Genomic DNA, 22,423 nt, shown 5'->3' on the forward strand with positions numbered 1-22,423 from the left:
CCATATTATAGCCATATTTAGCCCATGGTACATTACAGTTTAAACCTTCTAGGTACCTGTTCTCCTCTGGTATGTGCACAGCCAGCATCTGCAGGGGCTCCACGCACTGCACCACCCAGCCATGCCGCTCGCTGACCCGGGCCGTCTCCACCTTCAGGAAGCTGTTGGGCATACGGCTCCACAGCACCGCGCTGATGGTCTGCACGTCCAGACGGGGCGGACACTGAGGCACCGGGTTCTTGTGTTCACTCTTAAAGATGGCTGACGACAAGGGCATGGCATTCTGGGAAAGGACCAGAGAAGAGTGAGAATCATTCATTTGTTGATTCTCTCTTTAGCTTGTGCTAATTTATATTTCTTCTCATTTTATTTGATTTATTTATGTTTATTCAACTTTGATTACATTTTAAATTCCCCTCTGTATATGTCTTGAACTTTTTTTTTTTTTGTATTTATATTGATCATTTGTATATGTTTGTGCATTCCCATAGATACTGTAGATGCATACCTGAAAAGATTCATCCCCAGAGGGAAATTGAGGTTTTACAGCAGCACACAAAATGATAAACAATAATAATCAAATAATGGCAATAAGAATTGCAAAATAATTGGCAATGTACACCGTTCAGCCACAACATTAAAAACACCACTAATAGCCACTGATATTGTGTAGCTCGCACTCGTGTCGCCAAAACAGCTCTGAACCATCGAGGCATGGACTCCACTAGACCTCTGAAGGTGTCCTGTGGTATCTGGCACCAAGACGTTAGCAGCAGATCCTTTAAGTCCTGTATGTTGTGACGTGGGGCCGCATGGATCGCGGCTTGTTATTCCAGCACATCCCACAGATGCTCCATCGAATCTGACCCTAACCCCAGCCATCCAGATGATGTAGAAGAAAACGTGATTCATCAGACCAGGCCACCTTCTGCCATTGCTCCATGGTCCAGTTCTGACGCTCATGTGCCCATTGTAGGTGCTTTCAGCGGTGGGCAGGGGTCAGCATGGGCACTCTGACTGGTCCAAGGCTACGCAGCCCCATACGCAGCAAGCTGTGATGCACTGTGTGTTGTGACACCTTTCTATCATAACCAGCATTAACTTTTTAAACTATTTGTGCTACAGTAGCTCTTCTGTGGTATCGGACCAGACGGACTAGACTTTGCTCTCCACGCGTATCAATGAGCCCATGGGCGCCCATGACCCTTCACCGGTTCACCGGTTGTCCTTCTTTGGACCACTTTTCACAATTTGGCCCTTGTCAAAGTTGCTTGCTCATTTTTCCTGCTTCAACTTCACAAACTGACAAAGTGGCTCATATCTTTAAGTCTGCCCATTTTTCCTGCTACCAGCACATCAACTTCAAGAACTGACTGTTGACTTGCCGCCTAACATATCCCAATCATTGACAGATGCCATTGGAACAAGATGATCAATATTATTCACTTCACCTGTCAGTGGTTTTAATGTTGTGGCTGATACGTATATAACAAACCTAAAAATAAACAATAAGTAACTTATCATGCTTGTATGTTCATGGTGGTGTATACATGTGTTTTTATGTACTTTTTACATTTGGCGAACTATAATGGGGAGTGAGTGTGCACCTTAATCTTTGACAGCTCGAATTGGAAGAGGTTAGGGCTCGTCGGTCGCACAAACACGGCAGGAAACAGCTTTGTGTTTGGTTCCACCTAGACAGAGGCACGGAGCAGCGAGTGAAAACCAAACCCAAAACAGAGGACATACTTCAAAAGGTGGAGAGGCGTGAGGATCGTGACTTGCAGAAAGCAGCTTAGCCACAACACCCAAGCAACAATGTACGCTTCGTCATGGAGCTGTGTGCGCGTGCGCGTTTATCTGCGTCTCTGGCGGAATGAGTCAGAGCCCCGTAAAGCCTGGCCATGTCTCAGAAGATTATACATTTTACAAAACTCTTCTCGGAGATGGGGCTCCTCAGGGTTTTAGGAGAGACAGTTTGAGCGAGAAGAGATAAAGTCTCAACAGAGACGCCAGACAGCTCTAGCTGATGAGAAACTACCAAGGTCAAAACGGTACAGAAGGTAGGATGGATGGATGGAGGGACGACGTGAAACAGGTCAGTTTGATGAGTGGCTGTTGGGGGGAATAGATCAAGGTTCAAGGTATTTTATTGCCACAAGCACAACAGAAAAGTATGGAAGCAGATATTGTTGTGAAATTCTTATACATAGGGTCAAACGTAGTTACAAATAATTTACTAAAAATAGTGTAACAAAAAGCAATGAAAAAGCTGAGAAATAGTAATTAAAATACAGTAAAAACAAGCAGCATGCAAATAATATGTACAGTATATATATATATGTAAATATATAACGTATATAGAGCTGAGTAATAAGAATAAGCGATAAGAGTAACTATATTTAACTATACCCCAAGGAGATGGATGATGGATGGATGGATGGATGGATGGATGGATGGATGGATGGATGGATGATTGAGAGGGTTAAGGTTCAGTAGATCAGGACAGCAGCTGGATGGACTGCTATAATGCCATTTTAGTTTAAGACGAAAAGGTGTTTGCACCCATTCTATTTATAGTATAGTAGTAAGAATACAGATTCTGTCGACTAACCTGCGCATTTTAATGCTTGATTTTAACATTTGAAATTGTGAAAATTATGGGAATGTACATTGTGGCAGCTGGTTAATGGCATTCAGTATTTGATTGTATAATCCTAAACACATTAACTACAGTTACACCATGACAAGACAAAATAAAAATAAAAAAATGTAATACAATAATAAATAAAGAAGTCCAAAGTTGTTTAACACTCATCAGTGAAAATGTATAATTTAGACCTGTTTGCCAGAAGGAGCTGTATAACACTATTGTATAATTTAAATGTTGTATTATTAAAATCTGCAAGTTGAGATAGCGTCTGGGAATTTATTTTCTCTACTTTGACAAATCGACTTTTCAAATCGCTCCAGACGCTGCGTGAGCTCACTGGCGGTTGGTACCTGGTAGGAGGTGGAGATCTCCTTGCCGTTGACGGTGAAGGCCACCAAGCCACTGGCCAGGTCGATCAGACAGCCGACCTCCAGGTCCACGTTGCTGGTGCTAGACGAGTTGTTGGAGCTGGTCACGTCACCGCCCCACACCATGTAACAGTTACTCCTCTTCAGGCTGGCGGGCAGAAAGAAACGTACGCAGTTTTTTAAGGCGCGATACAATTTCCCACCACTTGAGGAAGGACTAGTCCATACACCAATCAAAACAAGCCAAGAAAACCAAGTTGGAATCCAAGTCTATTGCATAACTGAGAGCTCTACATCCTGTAAAATCTAGCCAAAGTTTAATTCTAGCTTCACTTTAGATTTAGAGTTTGTTTGCTGGAGATCCTTTTCGACAAAGTACTCTGTTCCAGAGGTTTTGGCGCTCTCTCCTTCTGCAGCACATTTCCAAAGGGAGCCTGCTATCTGGGAGCCCACCATTTTCACAAGAAACAGCTTCGTCCAGTGAGATAGACAACATGGATTGCATTTGTAAACATGGAGAAGAATGGCTGCAGACACACCAGACCCGTTGGAAGTTTCGCTTTCAACGGCTCAGACAAAAAATTACAAGCAATGTGGGTTCAAAGGCAGGACGGGTGAAGGACAAAAATACGTTCGTAGGATGAAAGGTAACGGCTTTCATTTTTTTAATCCCCATTGCAGTCGGACTGGATTGGCGTCCCTGACACCGGGACTCACCTCTCGTGGACCCTCCCACGTTCGTCGCCCAGGGTTACCGTCACCGTCCGGTTTTTGCTGAGGTTGAAGTTGTTGCTATAGTAATGGTAGTCCGGGGTAACCCACCCCACCCACACGCCGGTGGGGTCCTGGCCGGCAAACACCCTTACCGAGTGGTAATACTGCGGAAAACCCCGAAGAACAACCAATGAGTCAACACCGACAAACAGCAACGGCAATTTATTAATCTATCATTATCAAGTTTTGTTTTGTTTTGAATTTGATACCATGGTTATGCTGCTGTAATCCACTCTTCTGCTCTCCTCACTGTGCCTTACAGACCGGAGTGGATATCTGAGGAATGAGAGACAGGTCGTGATGAGAGATGGATCCGACATTTTATTTTAATCAATGTCGTTGTGTTATCGAGGTTTGCCCAACGCCAATGTACATTTAGCCAGTAGTAGATTTTGCCTTGTTTTTGTTTTTTGTTTTTTTGTTCTTATTCCTCCATATTGGAGCGGGGGCGGCACCTGTGTTTGACTTTGAGCGACTCTTCCTCGTGGACTCCGTTCATGTCGGCGACAGAGTTGGCCTTGAAGAAGGAGTGAAACTCCACCGGCATGCTGAGTCGACAGAACACCATGTCGGCGTTGCTGTTCTGCGTGCCGAACGTCTTGTGGCTGACTTTCAGACACGGAGGGCTGTCAACTGTGCCGTCGATCCTCGTCACCTGGGAAACGCCGGATTCGTTATTCGGCGACCGAGGCGGTACGCGCCCCTGTAAAGCTGTATGTTCGGATGGGATGTAAACCCATCTTACCGCGATGTGGTTGTGGTCCTTGGGCACGTTGACGAAGGTGGGCAGGCGCTTGCTGAACCACATGGTGACCTCCCGGTTCATGTTGACGGCGAAGGGTTCGAACCCCTCCTGGAGGCCGCACATTGTGTAGTACTTGAACGTGCTGGCGTCCTTGCCCAGGTTCATGCGACCCACCTGAGCCAGACTCAGGCTGCACACCGGAATGAACCCTGAAGGACGTTACGAGAGCGAGGGGAGGGAGAAAGAAAGGAAAAAAACAGACGGCTGAGAATAGATGCAGAATTAAGACACACACACAGCAGGAGGAGGAGGGAAAATCAATCCCGCCTTTGCTAAAAGCCAATTTACAAGCGTCACATTGAATAAGGGTGATCTGGTAATGGGGAGCCACTTATTTTCCATTTATTTTCTCAGCACGGAGGGTTGGAGGTGACGACCTCAGCGTGTCTGTCAGCGCACGGTGTGGAAGGGCTGTATTTATGGAAAAGACGACTGAAGATATATAGAGGATGCACAGCGTCACTCTGTGACTTTCAGCTTTTAAAGCCGTCCCCGGCTGTGCTCCAGCTTGGGAAAATGTAATGCATTTGACATTTATTATGTAATAACTTGTAATAACACAATATGTAATAAATATAGATGTTTATTAAAAAATGCCACGCAATTACCAATTACCATAAAGTTTAAAGAGTTTAAAGTTACTTCAAGAGATTAAAGTTACTTTTTTTTACAGGAAGCTGTCAGAGCCTACTTTAGTAAGTTGTCCAAAAGTCTCCCTACAAATTCTGCTTTCCCTATTTACAAGCACGCAAAATATACACTTCATATGTTAACATGTGTTTTATGGCTGCAGGAATGAAATTTTGAACAGAATTTTCTATTCAAGTGCTGAAATTGCCATTCTATTGTGTATTTATTTTTTAAATAAATGATTAATCTTAAATGTATGGCTAATATTAGTGAATCAATTCACATGTGATGAACAATAAAGTTCAATATAAGTTCATCCAGTTTGTTGTACAGTGAACACACATTAGAGAGAAATATCCCGGTAGCGGTGTGCATAGTCCACGCCGGCAGAGATGCACAAGCACATCGGCGCGTCTCTCTCTCCCCTCTGGCATTTCACTGTGTACAAGGCAGAGTGCACCTTTGTCCAGAATGTCCGATAACTCCACAGATGTGGCGTTGAAAGTGGGAAATAAGCCCGACCATCACCGACAGAATTTCCTCTAGTGCAGAGGTTCCCAACTGCTGGCTCGCGGACCGTGTTGGGCCGTGGGGCATTTGCCACCGGACTGTGAGAACGCGAGCGGGATTTTTCAGGAGCGATCTGCAACCTACTCCCTAGCCGCAGAAGGAAACGGAGTGAATTAAATTGGAGAAAAGATGGCTCTGATCAGAGCTGCAGAACCGTGCTGCATGACACCCCCCCCCCTAAACATAAAACATTTGAATATATTAGAATTTAAAATATTAAATATAGCTGCAGGCTACAATACACAGGGTCTATTATTGACACCAATTACAAACCTTCGGGTTCCCATGAGACGTAGCCTCAGTTTGTGCTGTCGCTCCTCATCAGCATTACGTCTAAAACAAGTTCAATTTTTTTTTCAAACACGGAACATGGACTTTTGGACTGTTTTGGACTCTGGACGGATAAAATATTTGACATTTTGCTCCCTTACCGTCCTCTGTCTCAAAGTCCGCGAAGCACAGCTCGGAGCCCTTGTTGGTGATGAGGATCTCTCCGTTCAGGGTAAAAATCATGGACTTGTCCTCCATGTTGATCATGCAGCCCACCACGTCGCCGGCACGCCAGCACCGGCCGAAGAAACGGCTGCCCATATTCAATCGATGGCCCTAGTTCAGAACATAACAAATAATACTAATAATATTAGTACTACTACTACTACAAATAATAATCGGTTAACTCTTCCTCAAAAAGCCGGGTAACGCTCCTCACTGCAGCAGGTTCCTAAGTTCTTCCCTCAGGTTCGTACCCTGTAGCCGTCAAAGACGAAGGCCAGCTCGTCCATCCCCAGCTCCACGTCTGGTTTGCAGCCCGGCCGGGCCCAGCCAACCCTCATGTCTCCGCCCGTCACCACCTCGAACTCAAAGTACCACTTCCCCGTCGTCACTGCGTAGGTCCTCTCCACCCGGAAGAAGCGGATCTTGTCGATGCTCAGCCGCTCGGCCACGTGACCTGCTGGGCAGGAGAGAGGCAGCCGGAGAGTCACATAACGGGGGAAAAAACCCGCTGTTGTCTGAAGATTTAGGAGCCGTTTGATTTGACTGTCACACCCAAGTCTAGTTCACAAATATTTATAAACCTTCAACACATTCTTTAGGGCCTTAGCAGGCCCACACCGCAAAACGACAACCCCGGGACCCCTGAGTAAAATGGACACATAAACCAAGAGAAGGCATACTGTGAAGAGGGATTAACCTTCCAACAATCTGCCAATTGGGTAATACAATATAAAGGTTACATCAGTGGCTACACAACGACTCATAGTGCTACACGCAATAGTATAAATAGATCCTTGACTCTCGCTGTGGCAAATGTTCAGAGTCCAGGATTTTTGGAGTCCAAATTTTCCATTTGAATGAACACAGTTAACCACAGTATGTTTGAGCCTCCCATTATTTTATGATTTATTCCCAAACCATCGAGAGCTACTTCAGCGTGTTTCAATGGCCATAACTCACCGCCTTCCTGGTCCGAGGGTTCGATGTTGTAGCCGTAGCCAATCAGAGTGCGGATGGCTTCCCGGAGGCTGTCCCTGTTGGACTTTTTGGTGCGCTCATCCAACAGGGCGTAGGGCACCAGGCGAGGATTGCGCTTACTTTTAAGATCCTGCACGGAGGCAGAGACACAGACATAAAAAAACTTCTTCCGAACATTTCCCCGCATGGCTCGGCATCTTTCGACTTGAAGATTTTTTCTCTCGGGACGTCGTCTGTGACGGTTTGCTGCCGCTTTCCAGCTGTTGAGGAGGCTAACTGTCCATTTGGTTTTCACTCGATGCTACTCAGGATCTTTTCTGTGACATCTTCTGTCACAGAATTAAGGATTGTGGGTTTGGCGTGTCAAGTGTGCTCTCTAAAACACACTTGTTGCCCTTTTACCAGAAGAACTTGTGCTCTGTAGCGGAAACCATGGTGACATGTGGCTGGAAGATGTCAGGCCACATAAAGCAATGGTTTAGAACTCGATTTTTTGCAACCATTAGCAACCATAATAATATACGTATAAGTAAAGAAAGGGGTAGAGGTTATAGAATAGGGTTTTTTAAACTCAAATTACCTGGGGGAGACTGGCGTTGACCATTAAGGGGAAAAAAAACACATTTTTATGTAATAGTGAACTGACTTATATGTCTAAAAATAGACACTAAATCAGAAAAATAAAAGGTTTTCATTTTCAATTGTGACTTCAAAATTAATTTGCAGGCCATATTTGACAATATAAACATGAGGAGGGTCCCAATACAATACTTACCTATACTTAAGAAAGGAACTAATACTGTTCTCTTACTTCACACGAAAAGTACATTTAATTCAATAATATAACTGTTTTGTCGATGATCACTCTTATGGAGACACACATTCCTGTAAGTGGTAAATGCACTGCATCTTAAATAGCACTTTTCTGATCTTGCGACCACTCAAAGCGATTTACAGTACATGCATCACATTCACCCACACAATCATAAATTGATGGAGGGGCAGCCACACAACACTTGCCCACCGGGAGCAGCTAAGGGTTCAGTGTCTTGCTCAAGGACCCCTCGACGCGCTGCCGGGGGGGAGCCGGGGGATCGAACCAGGAAGCCTCTGACGCCTGGACGACCCCCTGTACCTCCTGCCCCACGTCGCCCCTGTCGGGTGAGCGCCCATGCGTACCTGCTGTGTGAGCGTCCATGCGTACCTGCTGGGTGAGCGTCCATGCGTACCTGCTGGGTGAGCGTCCATGCGTACCTGCTGGGTGAGCGTCCATGCGTACCTGCTGGGTGAGCGTCCATGCGTACATGCTGTGTGAACGTCCATGCGTACCTGCTGGATGCCGTAGGTCCATCCCTGCTTGATGCGGTCCTTGGCCCACACATTGTGGGCGTTCTCCGCCAGCTTGTCCACCAGCAGCTCCTGACCTGGACTCAGCTTTATATCAGCCAGCTCCAAAGGGGTGGGCTTGTATCCGTTGGACATCATGTAGCTGTAATTCACAGATGAGTTAATAGTTAATGCATTCCGTATTCATTTCGCAATTATTCAATCGGAAATATGAGATGAATTTCCTATTTTAAGAAGAAACACAGTGGGATACTGAACCTCTAAATGGTGTCTTCCATACTGTAAATACACTTATATACCATTATAACAGTGCACACTTACTTTTTTGGGAGTTTGATTTTTTTGAGGTTGTCCTCAGCGTTGGGGTTGACCTGGACCACATGGCAGCCTAAAGCCAGCAGTGTCCTTGGGAAGTGGAGGTATAAATGTCTGTGAGGAGCGTGTCATTTACGGTAACCACACTTGCAATCTTTGGTTTTATTCAAAATTATCATTACTTGATGTGGCACACTTCATGGTTCTGTTGAGTAACGTGCATGAAACAGAAACATCTCTGCCGGGCTTGTTGATAATCGTGCAAGAGGATTCGGATTGGATGGTAAAAAAAAGTATTCAGTATTCAAAACAAGGCAGTCGAGGGCTATTGTGCAGATCTTGAGACAAAGACGGAACAAGGATTCACTTTAACTAATTCTTTGTGAGAATACAAGTTAAGAAAAGTGTAATGTCAGCCCAAGTCACATCTGTCTCACAGGTCTTGATGTTATTTGGGAGGATAACTTTCGGTTAATTGCAGACAAATCGTCTCATAAATACGAGGCCTAAAACATAGCGGCAGTTTCTGTATTTAAACATGATATTCCATTTGGGGGAGGGGGGTGCTGTGGAGGCCTCATTCACACCATTCACCAAGGTTGAGCTACATTGGAAATATCCAGTCTTTTGTCCTGTTACTACCACCGGTAGTAACAAAACAACACCTAATGATGTCCTTCTATGATTAAAGTGGAAAAAGGAAATGTGTAACTTGTGTGTAAATATGAAAATAAATGTAGTTATCTCAGCAACAAACAATATCCGCCCACTTAACTCAAATAAAGCATATTAAATCTCATATTAAAGCTTATTACTGAGCATTCAGCATTCCTGTCTTAAAGGGCAGCCTCGCCTCTTTTCAACCCAGGTCTTATTAAAATGTTGGTTCCCATCATTTGTTACTGTTCATAAAAAACCTTGATGAACGTTTTACTATTGAGAAACTTACCACTCTGCTGGAGCTTCTGACTGTGCTCAAATGCAGTTCAATGGGACAAAGTTAAGAGGATAACAGGAAGTCCGCAATATTGTCTTTAAACTTTATACAGAAAAAAAATAAAATGTTCGCAAGCTGTGCATTTTACCAGGTTTTTCAGGGATTTTGCACTTGCGCAAATAAGCTCTTTTGGCTGCATCTGGGATAATATTCTGTAAGAGACTAGAAAAGGGAAGTCGCGCTTCCTACACACAACTCACTCCAGCCAATGTTACACTTACACTGAATGTACTGTGGCAAAAGTACTTTTAAATAAAATGTGATATATTATTATTGTTATTAAAAACTTAAAAAACTAAACTACAGTATGACGTGACTTTTTTGAAAACGAGATTTCACTTTTTTTTATTTTTTTTTATCAGTGTCGTGTGATAAACATTTATATAAATGATGGGAACTAACACTTTAAGAAGGCCTGGGTTAAAAGATAGCAAACCTATACTATAAATTTTCGCTCTACATAGAAATTCCATAAGCCTCCAGCCATAAGCCTCGACATACTTGAGAGTTTCTGACGACATTTGGAGATTGTAGTTCTTTTCCGTCTCGGGCAGCTTGGAGAAATCCACCAGGCATGGATGCTGCCGCTTATTATCCTCCCTTATCTAGGGGTGAAATAAGGCAGTCAACACCAACACAATCACAGTGTTTTCACCGCCGCCTACAGTCTCATAAAACCGTGAATCTGGGTATAGCGTGTTTCGGAAAGTGCACCGAGACACATGTTTTAATAAATACACTTAAGAATACAACTCGCACAGTGGAGGTTACTGCGAAACCGAATGGAGGACTGAGATGCGGCTTAAATACCAGGAGCCGCCACTCTCTGATCCGGAGGACATGTAACGGAAGCAGAGGGAGAACGGAGAGGCATGTTTTCTTGGGGGAGGTGGAGAGGTGCACCGACCAGAAAGAAAAAAAAAAACGAGCGAGAGGTGTGACTTCCTCTCTTGGCGGTTGCACTCTGCGCCAAATAAATCCCCTTCGGTCGTGCTCCGCGCAGGAGGCGGCAAGACGCTCGTGTGTGCATTTACCAAGAAAACATGCAGGGCAGTATACAGAAATGCAGTTTTTTTTGTGTGTGTTTCCAATGAACACAAGCCAGCTCTTTTGTGAATAGTACAATAAGTCAGCCTTATAGCTTGCACAATTTCCTATGGAAATGTGTATTTTCTGGCATAAGCAATGACAGGAAGCCATTTCCATGCAACCAAGGCTATTTGAAAATGTAAATCTAAGCGTACTGTGTCATCTCTATACTCTGTGCTGTGAATGTGACAGAACAATAACGACACAAAAAACAAATGAATTACCCCAGCCACCAGGGCGCTAGCGCCTCAGTTGGTCTCAATGTCTGAGCACTTGGTGACCTTGGCTCGAATTCTGCTTTTCAAGCCAGACCCGCCGGCGCTAATGGGGCGCAGAATTATGTTCTAACGGACAAGTGAGTCAGAATCTTAATAGACACGGTGTCCTCACTCCAAATCAATCATCAACGATTGTGATGAGGAGTCGGGGGGGGGGGGGGCGGGAGCGTGCCCGTTGTAAAGCAACAGATGGCGAAGGGTAGAAACTTTGATTTCAATCTGTATTATAGACATAAGAGCTGTGCACCATATTGTCACTTCTACTGGAATCTGCATTTTACGGCAGTCGGGCAAAACAGGTCGGCTTTGGCATTTTCATTTGCTGAAATCCAACAAACCAAGAAAAGTGAAATCTGGGAATGTTTTGTGGGAAAGAGGGAGAAAGAATCCTCCTCTTGTAAATCCTCCTTTGGCTCTACAGTGTAGTTCAATACTAAGGAAACACATGACAATTCAGCGTCATCAGGGCCGTCCTCTTGGTTTATTGTCGCAGGCGAAATCACCAAAACCGACCCTTCTGCCCTCGTGTGAAACAATATGTTTTTCATTTATGATGACTGATGCTAAAACACATACACGATGAGTCTGCCGTCAATAACCCATCTAGAATGGAGGATCTAAAGTACATGGGATGGAAAGCACAAAACATGACATAAAATGGAAGGTTTTTTTTGTTTTTGTTTTGCACTTACCCTCTTTTTTTGGGTTTGAACCGCAAATTATAAAAGAAGAAAGCAAGATGATGTACAGGGTCTTCGATGGTCAAATTCCACTTTTGCACAAATGTGTTGCATGGCTACTTTTGTAATTGCTTAAGAAAATGTTGCATTCTTTAGGTTTATTTCCTCAAAAGCACAAAAAAATGAATGGATGCTTTTTTATGTTGTATTTGAACCAGAGTGATGATCAATGTGATAAGTGTGTTGTATATTTTGCTTTTGAATTAATAATAGTGTTTCTTACCTTGCCATAGGACCAACCCAGCTCAATCTTATTCATGCCCCACAACTCATGGATGTTCTCCGCCAGCTTGTCCCGAACCTTTTCCAGGTGGGGAGGTAATATAATCTAAGAAAAACAGAGAAGCAGAAATGTACGAGATTGACACACAAATCATTTAATGGCGAATTGATTGGATAATGATTTGGATAGACTGAAAGGACAGGTTTTTTGGTATATATTTTTTTTAAATTCTTCACATAGTCTTGTGGTGTAATCAGCGATGGATGTTTTAAGTCATTTCAATGTTTCAATAAAGTAGCCAAGTGGAATCTTCAGAATGAAGCCAAATCTGGAACAATACATCAAATAGCAACATTTATGTTTAATATTGTACAATGTACATGGTATCTTTCAAAAAATATAAATATTTTTTTAATAACAGACAAACAAATAAACAAATAAATTCATATAGAAAAAAATCTTTGTCAATGCAGGCGTTGTTTTGAAGTCAGGAAATACATTTTTTGAGACCTGTTGCGTTATTCCCCATTGATGTTGTGGGACCCGAAGCTCACTGAAACGGACCGGTTTATTCACACCAATAAATCCAGTGTTACCCAGAGATGAACCATTTTAAGCATTTTTAAATTATCCAATCAAAAATGTAAAAAAAAAAAAAAAAAAAGACAAAACCGTCAATCCACCTGGCTGGTTTCCACCGGTGTGGGGATGAAGGAGGCCTGGGACATGAACTGTGTGGTCCCCAGCAGGTCTCGCACTCCGTCCACATCCCTCTTGTACTCCTTCACCGGCTCCACCTTCATCTTCTCTTTGGGCAGCAGGGCTTCGTAGCACGGGGCGTAGCTCGACGGGGGCAGGTATTTAAAGTCCCCATGGCGACCGCCCAGCAAGAAACGCACCCTGATACAAACAGACATTGGTCATCAATTATAGCTGTTATTAAACTTGTTTTTTCTCTACAACAAAATACAATTATTTCATACTACGGTACTAGGTAAAATCCACTCAAAGAAATAGTCAGAGATAGTCAAACACTAATGAACTTGACGGAGTGGAATACCGGGTCCAGAACATTTTAAAAACATAGAAAATACCCATTTAAACTCATCTTCCATCCAAATGGTCACAACCAGATTACAGTAGGACAGACAGGGGTGTCAAAGCACCGGCCCAGGACCACAGCTGGCCTTTGAGGCAATTTAATGCGGCTCGTCACATGTAAAAAATATATTGTTAAATTTGACCTTCAACATTTTTTTTTAATTCCAATGCTTAATTAATCTGCACAAAAAAACAAAAAAGTGCAAACACTTATTGTCTATTACTTGTCTATACAACTGTTGACAAAATGCTGTTAATGTTTGCAGAGGTTGTAAACGTAGCTGAGGCAGACATTTTACCTCCGGGAACAACAAAACAGCAAGAACAAAAACACAATTTGAAAGTTTTCATTTGGTAATGCAATGTATTTTGCAAGGTGCATCAAAGGAAAATAAAGGAATTCAACAGGAAGTGACTGTTCTGATGAACAGCAATCGGAGAGTCCTGGTGTCGTTCTCAAGGACGTACTTAGCAGCGAGGGGTCGGCCAAGTTTTCTACTCCACTTGGACCTTCTCAAGTGACTTTCAGCAAAATTTAAGACACCGCAACAAGACTCCCACCCGCCGCTCAGACTTTTGTGGATGCTAAACTCTCACATGGTTCAATCTGGCTTGGCAAAATTAAATTCAAGGACTTTCTAGTACTTTTTTTAAGCACAATTTTCAAGCAAAACAAATCGAATCGACTTTCAATGTGATCTTACTTAAAATATAATCTAATCTTAGTCTAATTTTCTTTTATTTATATTAGTATATCTATTATATACAGTGTATATCATATATGTATATAAGAACGAAAATGGACAAGCTTAGCTTGTATTTATTTTGTCACTGCACACTCCACAACACATGCATACACGCAGCTATGGCAGTCGATACACATGCAATTAAGGGAGGCTGTGAAATGTGTAATCCGCTTTTTTCCCCATTGAGGCTTGTCCTTCCTCCCAGGGGGGCAGGAGCGGTGGGTGGGCAGCTTATAGCACCCATGGACCAATTTCAGCATCATTATAGTGTATATCTACAATATATCTATATATCTATTGTGAATATCATTGTCATCTACTATTATGTAGTGTCTATTTCCGACCGTGCTGGATTAAATTTACATTTATAAGATCAACTTTATAATAGCAATTTGTTAAAGCAGAATATAGTCATTTTAAAAGGTAAGTAGAAAAAAGCAATGAAGCTCAAGCGATCAAGTGGACACTATAACTCTGACCATTCATATTATACTCAAACGGGGCTCTTCATCCAACATTGATCTTCTATCACTGACATTTCATTTTCATTCATATAAATATGATTTATTATGCTTTTTCTTGGGTTATAAGAAAGTAAGATGAAGCCCAAAAAAAGACAAAAAAAGGCAACTCTCTACCATTATATCTTAAATAGGTTTTGCTTCAAGATATGTGGAGCATTATGCCTCCTCCAACGCTAAATCGAACCAGACAGAGAATGAAGGGCGACAGCCCTCCACATGCCGGAAAGAAACAAGTCATCGTTCTCAAATGTCATTTCACTCTAAAAACGGGCCGGTCATGGAATCGTGGAAAGGCCTCTGGAGCTTAAGAATTTCACTTCAAACTCTTGTCACTCACATTTATCTGTGGTCCCCATGGCAATGGAGTGGAAAATGAGGCTAACCTACTCCACCTGAGTCGCACCTCGGGGGCCTTGGGGATTAATGCGTTAGGAATGGGATGATTGGCTGGATTAGATGGATTTCACGCAAGTTAGGGAGAGACTGAGGAGAACTTTGAGATGTCTGATCAACGTGTGTGTGTGTGTGTGTGTGTGTGTGTGTGTGTGTTTGTGTGTGTGTGTGAATCCGTATATATAAATGAATCTGCATGCGCATAGTGTAGTTGATTGGGGTGTTCATTAAGGTTACCCACACTGCTGAGCATGTTCAGTATATTTCTCATCATCATCATCATCATCATCATTATCATCATCATCATGATCATCTTTAACAATCATATTGACTTCCAACATACTTTCTAGTTAGAGGAATCAGTTAAATCAGTTAGGAGTCATTGGTTTTCAGTGCTCATTCATTTGTCTTTCAATATTGCAGTGTTCATTTACATTGTATTATAAGGAGTCATCATGTTCCACTGGCCTTGGTATTTCATTACTTTTTCGTCATTGCTAATCAAAGGAAAAAGCTTTGATATAAAACAAAACGACCAACGCTAAAAAAAAGGAAAAAGAGAAACTAAAGGGACAAATAATACTTCAGAAAAGGCACGAAAAAAATAAACAAGTGAATGAACGAATGAACGAATGAATAGATGAACCGACAAATAAATTAAAAAAGGCAGAAGGATAAATAGTTCATGTCCACATCCCTAGGCATCCCAATGCATAGCAACCCTCCGAGCACTATCCTCACCGTCTTTCAATTCTACAAATCCATGGAACACAGTACGATTTGATAAAATGTCAGAGAGTCGCACTCACTTGACGCCGGCGGAGAAGCTGACGACAGGGAAGTAAAGGCCGTCCGTGTTGAAGTTCTCAAACATGCCCTGCACGGGCTGCCCGTTAATCCTGAAGGAGATGCTGGGCGCTCCCAGGTCCAGGCAGCAACTCACCACATCCTCCGAGGTCAGGACGTGCTGGTTCAAGGACGCCACCGCCCGGGGAATACGGCCTGACCCGGAAGACAAAGACAATGTTTTCAGTCGTTATATTGTCTATCTATTGTATACAACAATATACTGTACATCAAGAAAACCTTAATACGTATATTTAGACCACAGACACCATTTAATACAATTTTGTCTCTTGGACACCAATCTATGAAGATGTTTATTGTCCCTGAACTCCAGGTTGAGAACCACCGGTATACAACATATCCTTATTATTAATACATTAACTCATTATGTACCGTACCTGACCAGAGGTGGAGGCCGTCGAAGCCGTAGGAGTAGAGGTCGTCTCCCACGCCGTTGCCCCCCCAGCCCTCCCCTCCACCTGGGTAGGGGGCATAGCCCTTGGTGTTGGCCCAGCCAACCCTGAGGTGTGAGGTCTCGCTGGTCATAAAGTGGTCCACCTGGTCGATCATCAGCTCGTAGTACCACTTCCTGTACTGGGCCGAGCCCTCGCTCACGCCCAGGAAGATGTTGGGTCTCATGCTGGGGTGCCAAGAGACATGAGATACAACATTGAGATAGACAGACAGACAAATATACTGTATATAAAGATAGATGTAATACACCTAAGGCAAGGACAAAAACCCTAAAAATCAAGTGGAAGATGGAAACATGTTTCAATACATAATAAATCTAACAATTAACAAAAAAAAATAAAAATAACTACCAATAAACCAGAAAAATAATTAAACTTGAAGAAATGAACAATTAATACAAAAAACAGCAAATAGAAAATAAACCAAATGATAACCAATAAATATAAATGTAAAATAAAAAATTTATAAATAATAAAATAAATAATACAAAATAAACCTAAAAATAAACAGCAATCAAGAAAAAATTTGGCAATAAACTTTACTTAAAAAGTAAGTAAGTAATAAAATATGCTTAAGGAAGGAATCCCAGTGGCTATCTGACCTCTGGACGTCGTTGACCAGCCGGGTCTGGAGGAGCAGGTCTCTCTTGGGCAGCAGGTGATCGCAGATCAGGTTCTGGTTGGTCCGCACCGCCACGCCGTTGCACACGCACAGTGAGCAGAGCACGTCCAGGATCTGGTGGAGAAAGGTGAGGAGGACGAGGGTGATGTCAGAATGAGACGAAGGCTGTAAATCGAAGTGGGGCTGTCATGATCATCACGTTTTAGTCTGTGATTAATTGGCACACGAATAATCGTGGTTAACAATTGAATTGGCTTTTATATCCATTTTATGCCACTGTTATAGTACAAAGTTATAACAGTTTAATGAAAGAATTCCTTCTCATGAGGAAGAGCAATGAATATTGTAAAGTAGAAATTTGGGTAAGACAAACTTCAACCCAGCTGATGAAAACATTCTATTTATTGCAATTCCGATGATATTTGTATGGAAACCTGATTGTAGAACTCAACGATTTCACAAAATGGTTGTGTAATATTATGTAGTAATTGCGACAGCTTTTTACTTTTACTATTGGTTCCTGCCACTGTCACTAGGGCTTTGCAGATGGCTCTGGCAGTTGGATAGATATAAGTTACGCCTCCAATCTGTTTTAATGAAATTGATGTTGCTTTGCAGTGTAATTTCCCTTTAATGACCAAGGACACAATGTGGTGAAAAGAGCTAATTTCTCCCATGGAAGTCATTCATGGTGCAGCATCCAAGAACAATCAATCACTATCCTAATCCAGGTCAAAAAAAAAAAAAAAAGGAAAGAAATATTGTCAGGATAACCTTTTTTCATGCAAACCATAATTGCTGAGTGGCACTTAAAAGGGGAGAAAAAACATGTTCAGTAATGTTCTTTTGATGCATGCCAGTCCTTCCCCGCTGAAATTAAATGCGTCGGGGAGGCCAAGCTGAGCGTGCCGGGCCAGCGGAACCTCTGCTTTATCGCCGAGCCCCGTCCCTGGTTCCTCCAGCCAAACGATACATACGGCCGGATTTATGACGCGGGCCGATCTCATTTAATTCCCGGCAAATTGCCTCGCGACGGCAATGCGACTCTGCATCCAAACCCACCCGGGAAGCCAGTATCGAGGATGGACGTTTTAGGCGTAGGTGAAAAACGTAGGTGCAATGAATTTAGCGGCGGAGGGAGAAGAAGTTGTGACAAACGTGCCCGGGGGGGAATGGATATGAAAATGAATGTGCGTCCGCTGAATCACTGAATCAGCGCCGCAGTTCCACTAAACCTAATGAGAAAAGTAACCTAGGGGAGACCGGGTACCAGTTAGTGTGACGCAGTATTCAATATGTGCAGCTGCTGCATGCGTCAACTAGCACCTCGTGTGACCACCCCGGGAGGCTGGCAACATGCATATGCTGCTCGGTATCTATTCAGATCCTTCTACACATTTAGGGCGACAGTACAAGGGATTGTTGTTTAGATGAATGGTGGGAGGACGACTATGGATGAATGGCTTCTAAAAGGGAAAAAAAACGAGTCGATACAAACAATTTACTCGAGTGTACTAAAATATCCTTCCCTTTATAGCATGTACAGTACCTAATTGACCATTTAAAAAATGATGGTAATTTCCGCCTCCCTTAATTGCCGGACAATCCAAACCAGATAACATCGACCTTCCCGGCGCTGGGGATAGCGCGGGTCTGTTCTCAAAAGCTGTTATTTTCAGCTCGGCGTCAGAGGAAATACTGCGGGCGACAGTTTGCCGAGCACGGGTTGGCAGATTGCGATGCCAATCACTCTTTCACGCGCGGTCAGTTGTGCCGACAACAGCGAAACTAAGCGACAAGTGATCTCACTTCGTCATCATCCTTCCACCGTGCTCGCTGCTCACCTTGTAATTGCGCCCGTGCTTGTAGAGCAGAGAGATGATGGACTTGATGTGTCCTCTCTGGATGATGTTGAGGGCTTCGGGGCTCTCGATTAGAATGCAGTGGAGGACCTCCAGGATGCCTGCGAGGTCAGAAAATCGTCAATTAGCCAAGATTTGACGCGACAAGCGGGGAACATGACGGCAGTGGTTATTTTCTCAAAGACACAGGGCACATATGAAACATGAAACACGGAACATTTACACCGGCGTTTCCAAACCTTTCTGATTGGCAAGGATTTGGCGGCCCGCTTCCAGTAACCTCGTGGACCACTAGGTGGCCGTGGCTCACAGGTTGAAAATCGCTGGTTTAGATAGTTGTTTTAAAAAGGGATGAACCACTTAAAGGCTTCCATATGTGTCCCACCACAGCAAAAGCCGCCATCTCGCGCATTTCCAAAATCGCCAAGAGCAGCCAAATAAGTTGAAAAAACCTTTCTTGAAGGAAAATTAGATTTTTCCAGATTTGTGTTCCTTTGTGTTTATTTTATCTCTCGATGTATTTTCAAAACAGAGTTTGATTTAGAAGTGGTAGAAAAATGTTAAACTGTGGAGTTAAATATTCCCGTTAGATTACATGGGGAAACGCGGTTCACTTACCGGGACACAGAACAGCACTGAACAACGGCGATCGATCGTTTTCTTTAACGCGAGCATCCAGGTGAAGATCATTCATCCATATTCCATGTGATGTGAAGTCACAATGTGAAACCGTTTTGAAGGAATTCAACCTTTAAATCGTACGACTTTTACACACACGGAGCCACTGTTGTGAAACGTCAAAGAAGAAAAACCCTTCCCTTCACGCACCTACGTCACCTCCGTAAACAGACGGTTAAAGGCCAGCACGGGGGTGTTTTGGTCCCACTTGTCTGTGAAAACGTTCTTCTCCGTATCGTTATGGATTACGTGAAGCGGGTGGCAAAAGCTCTGAATCATATTTCGGACCTTAATCTGACCAGTGCAATGGATCCAAGTCAGTGTTATCAGCGCGTACTGGACTTCATTTTCCGCGATGATAGTCAGTTCTCAGTCAGTTCAGCGCTGCTGAATCTGATATTACGCCAGACTTGGAGAACATTTCAAACAGTGGATTTCAAACTTAATGTGACGATGAAATGGAATATTTTCAAGAACGCTGAACGTTGTTGTTACAACAGAAGAAGTTGATGACGTGATGAAGTCCGTTGAGGTTGGAAAATCGGAGACGGAAAATCTGAGACTCATAATATTGATAGACTCGACATTTTGTTGTGTTGTCCGTACTTTTAAACTCCAAAATAAGTCCACTTTTATGAAACATGTATATTCTTACTGTTAAATAAAACGAAATTAATTGTGTGTTGTTGAGCTGTTCGTGATTGGCCCATTCAGCATTAAGTCAAGTAGCCTTGAGGCTTTGTTTGTCCGCCAACCCATTTGCATTCTGGGAGCTGGCTGAATGAAATGAAAACTTTTGAAATGAAATGAAAAATTATCTCAGAGCCACGGTTTGCCACACCCTTGTCATTAACAAGTCATAGCTTTGAAAATAGTTTGGAAGCTCTGATCAAATGATGCGGAAAAAAAACAAACTCGAAAGCCGCCAAATGACCCTAAAGTACGCGGTGGGTCACATATTTATGAGAAGCCAACCTGCGCCTATCAGGCACGTTAGATGTGTGAACTCCACAGATTTACAGATTTTACAGCGCAAGTACGCGCAGTGAGGTGTTCGTGTCTCTACCTGAGGAAGACTCCAGTCTCTCTAGCTTGCTGACCAGCCAGTCCAAGTTATTAGAGAACTGTGTGCAACTGTTTCTGTTTCCTCGTATCAGCGCCGCTACAGGAAACAAGAAAAATGAGAAGAAATATTAGACAAAAAAACCCCAACACACTGATCGCGAAGAAACCAGTTCATTATTTTTTAACTGCTGCAGGTCGATGCAAATGCAAAAAGACACCTTAACCGGGCGTCCGAGGGAAAGAGAGCGGCTCTGATTTGACACCCTCATACATATTAATTCAGAAGACGCTTCAGACGGAGGTGGAGGTGCAGGGGGACGCCAGACGGAGCGGACGCCCGGCCTCAGGCGAGGACGTACCGCATGTGGCCACACCCACCTGCGGTACGTCCTCGCCAAAAAACAGACAGGGTCACGGTCGCCCGACGCAAACAACCAGCGTGAGGAGGAAGGAGGCGTCTCAAATCCACTTAGGCAGGTGTGCGGAGGAGGGGATGGGGGCGGGGGAGGGAGAAAGGGAGACGTGGCCGGAACACTAATACCTAATACTGGCCGAGAAGAGAAGGATTTACAGTGGAACGAAGGGCACACGTGGAGGCCAGAGGGGCTCCTGCCCGGTGAGGGATGGAAGGGGCCCTAAACGTGTCCCAAGCTTCTCCGTGGGAACACTGCGGAATATATTAACGCAGTTCAGCTTTAAAAAGTTCATTCTGCCTTGAACATTTCTAAAACATGACCAAGAAGTTTACTTTAAATTTCAGGTCGAATATTCATATTCTTCAGCCACCAACCCGCTCGCGTCCATATTTTTGCCATTCTGTTCAAACAGCTTTCCCCGTGAGGCGTCTGAGAGAGAGGGGAAGACGTGTGCTCCATCGTCTTGTCGTGACAGAAACGATGCAAACAGCGCCAGGAAGTGGGTCGCGGGGGAATCGGGGGGGAGATCCTCCTGATCCCTTAAAGATGGATTCTAAAGCCAATTTCTCGGTCAGTGTGTGTGTGTGTGTGTGTGTCTGTGTGAGTGCTATCAGCGTAATGGAGGCAGTGATTTCAGGGAATGACGGAATTGTCAATGACTATTAAATGCTCATTTATCCATCACAACTCAACAGCACCTTTTTTTTCCAGTAGTGTTCCAGTGGTCAGTCACTCCCAATGATTATGACTGTCTTTCTGCCTCCCCTCTCTCTCTCTCTCTCTCTCTCTCCCCCTCTAGTTTGACGGTACCTTATCGACAAACACATATAACTCTTTCTTTCAGTTTGATTGATTTCAGTGAGTGTTGCGTGTGCGTTCCAGGAGTGGGAAGCCAACGTTGAAACTGAGAGGCAGCGCATGCTCACCCAGCAGCTCGTAAAGAAGGTTGAGGATGTCCTTCCAGGCCGCCCCGGCCTCGGTCCCGGCACACTCCCCGAAGTGCGCCGCGCTGTTGTACACATTCAGCCGGTCGATGCAGTTGGACACCAGAGTCAGCATGCCCTGACAAACACACACGCATGCACGCACACGCACACATACACACACACACACACACACACACACGTTGCTTACAGATCTGTGAAGATCACATCTTCACATCAAGGAGGAGATCAACTTTTCTGAGTAGAGAGCCTATTCTGAGCAATTTTCACATGTAAATCATGTCAATCCTAAGAACATGCATGGCTCTTAGTCTTAGGTTGGTAGGTATTTTAAAAAAGATTAAAATAATGAAAGAGAGCATATGTTCACCATTTCAGAATTTTTCTTGTGGTTGTTGGTTCAGACTGTGAGGGTTCATTTCTAACTGTTCATAGCACAACCTCACCGAGCGTGAATGCAGTCCAATGGGGCCTGCTTTTTGAAGCCTTAA

At 43.6% G+C, this 22,423-nt stretch overlaps 1 protein-coding gene across 1 annotated transcript in view; it reads right to left on the minus strand.

Moving 5' to 3' along the window:
* The window catches only part of LOC307238880 (ryanodine receptor 3), a gene marked incomplete at its 5' end in the record, with an annotated part of 134,350 nt that overhangs the window by 59,755 nt on the left and 52,172 nt on the right, over positions 1 to 22,423 (minus strand). The window contains 21 exon segments of the mRNA XM_080012034.1: positions 57 to 283; positions 1,608 to 1,694; positions 3,004 to 3,169; positions 3,739 to 3,899; positions 4,251 to 4,273; positions 4,276 to 4,450; positions 4,541 to 4,749; positions 6,232 to 6,406; positions 6,547 to 6,752; positions 7,256 to 7,403; positions 8,603 to 8,762; positions 8,942 to 9,025; positions 10,434 to 10,537; positions 12,263 to 12,367; positions 12,946 to 13,162; positions 15,836 to 16,028; positions 16,271 to 16,512; positions 16,948 to 17,081; positions 18,812 to 18,930; positions 20,574 to 20,669; positions 21,915 to 22,050. Of these exon segments, the coding sequence (XP_079868160.1) occupies positions 57 to 283; positions 1,608 to 1,694; positions 3,004 to 3,169; positions 3,739 to 3,899; positions 4,251 to 4,273; positions 4,276 to 4,450; positions 4,541 to 4,749; positions 6,232 to 6,406; positions 6,547 to 6,752; positions 7,256 to 7,403; positions 8,603 to 8,762; positions 8,942 to 9,025; positions 10,434 to 10,537; positions 12,263 to 12,367; positions 12,946 to 13,162; positions 15,836 to 16,028; positions 16,271 to 16,512; positions 16,948 to 17,081; positions 18,812 to 18,930; positions 20,574 to 20,669; positions 21,915 to 22,050 (3,167 nt within the window).

Source organism: Zeus faber, assembly GCF_960531495.2.
Source record: "Zeus faber genome assembly, chromosome: 13".
Lineage (NCBI taxonomy): Eukaryota > Metazoa > Chordata > Actinopteri > Zeiformes > Zeidae > Zeus > Zeus faber.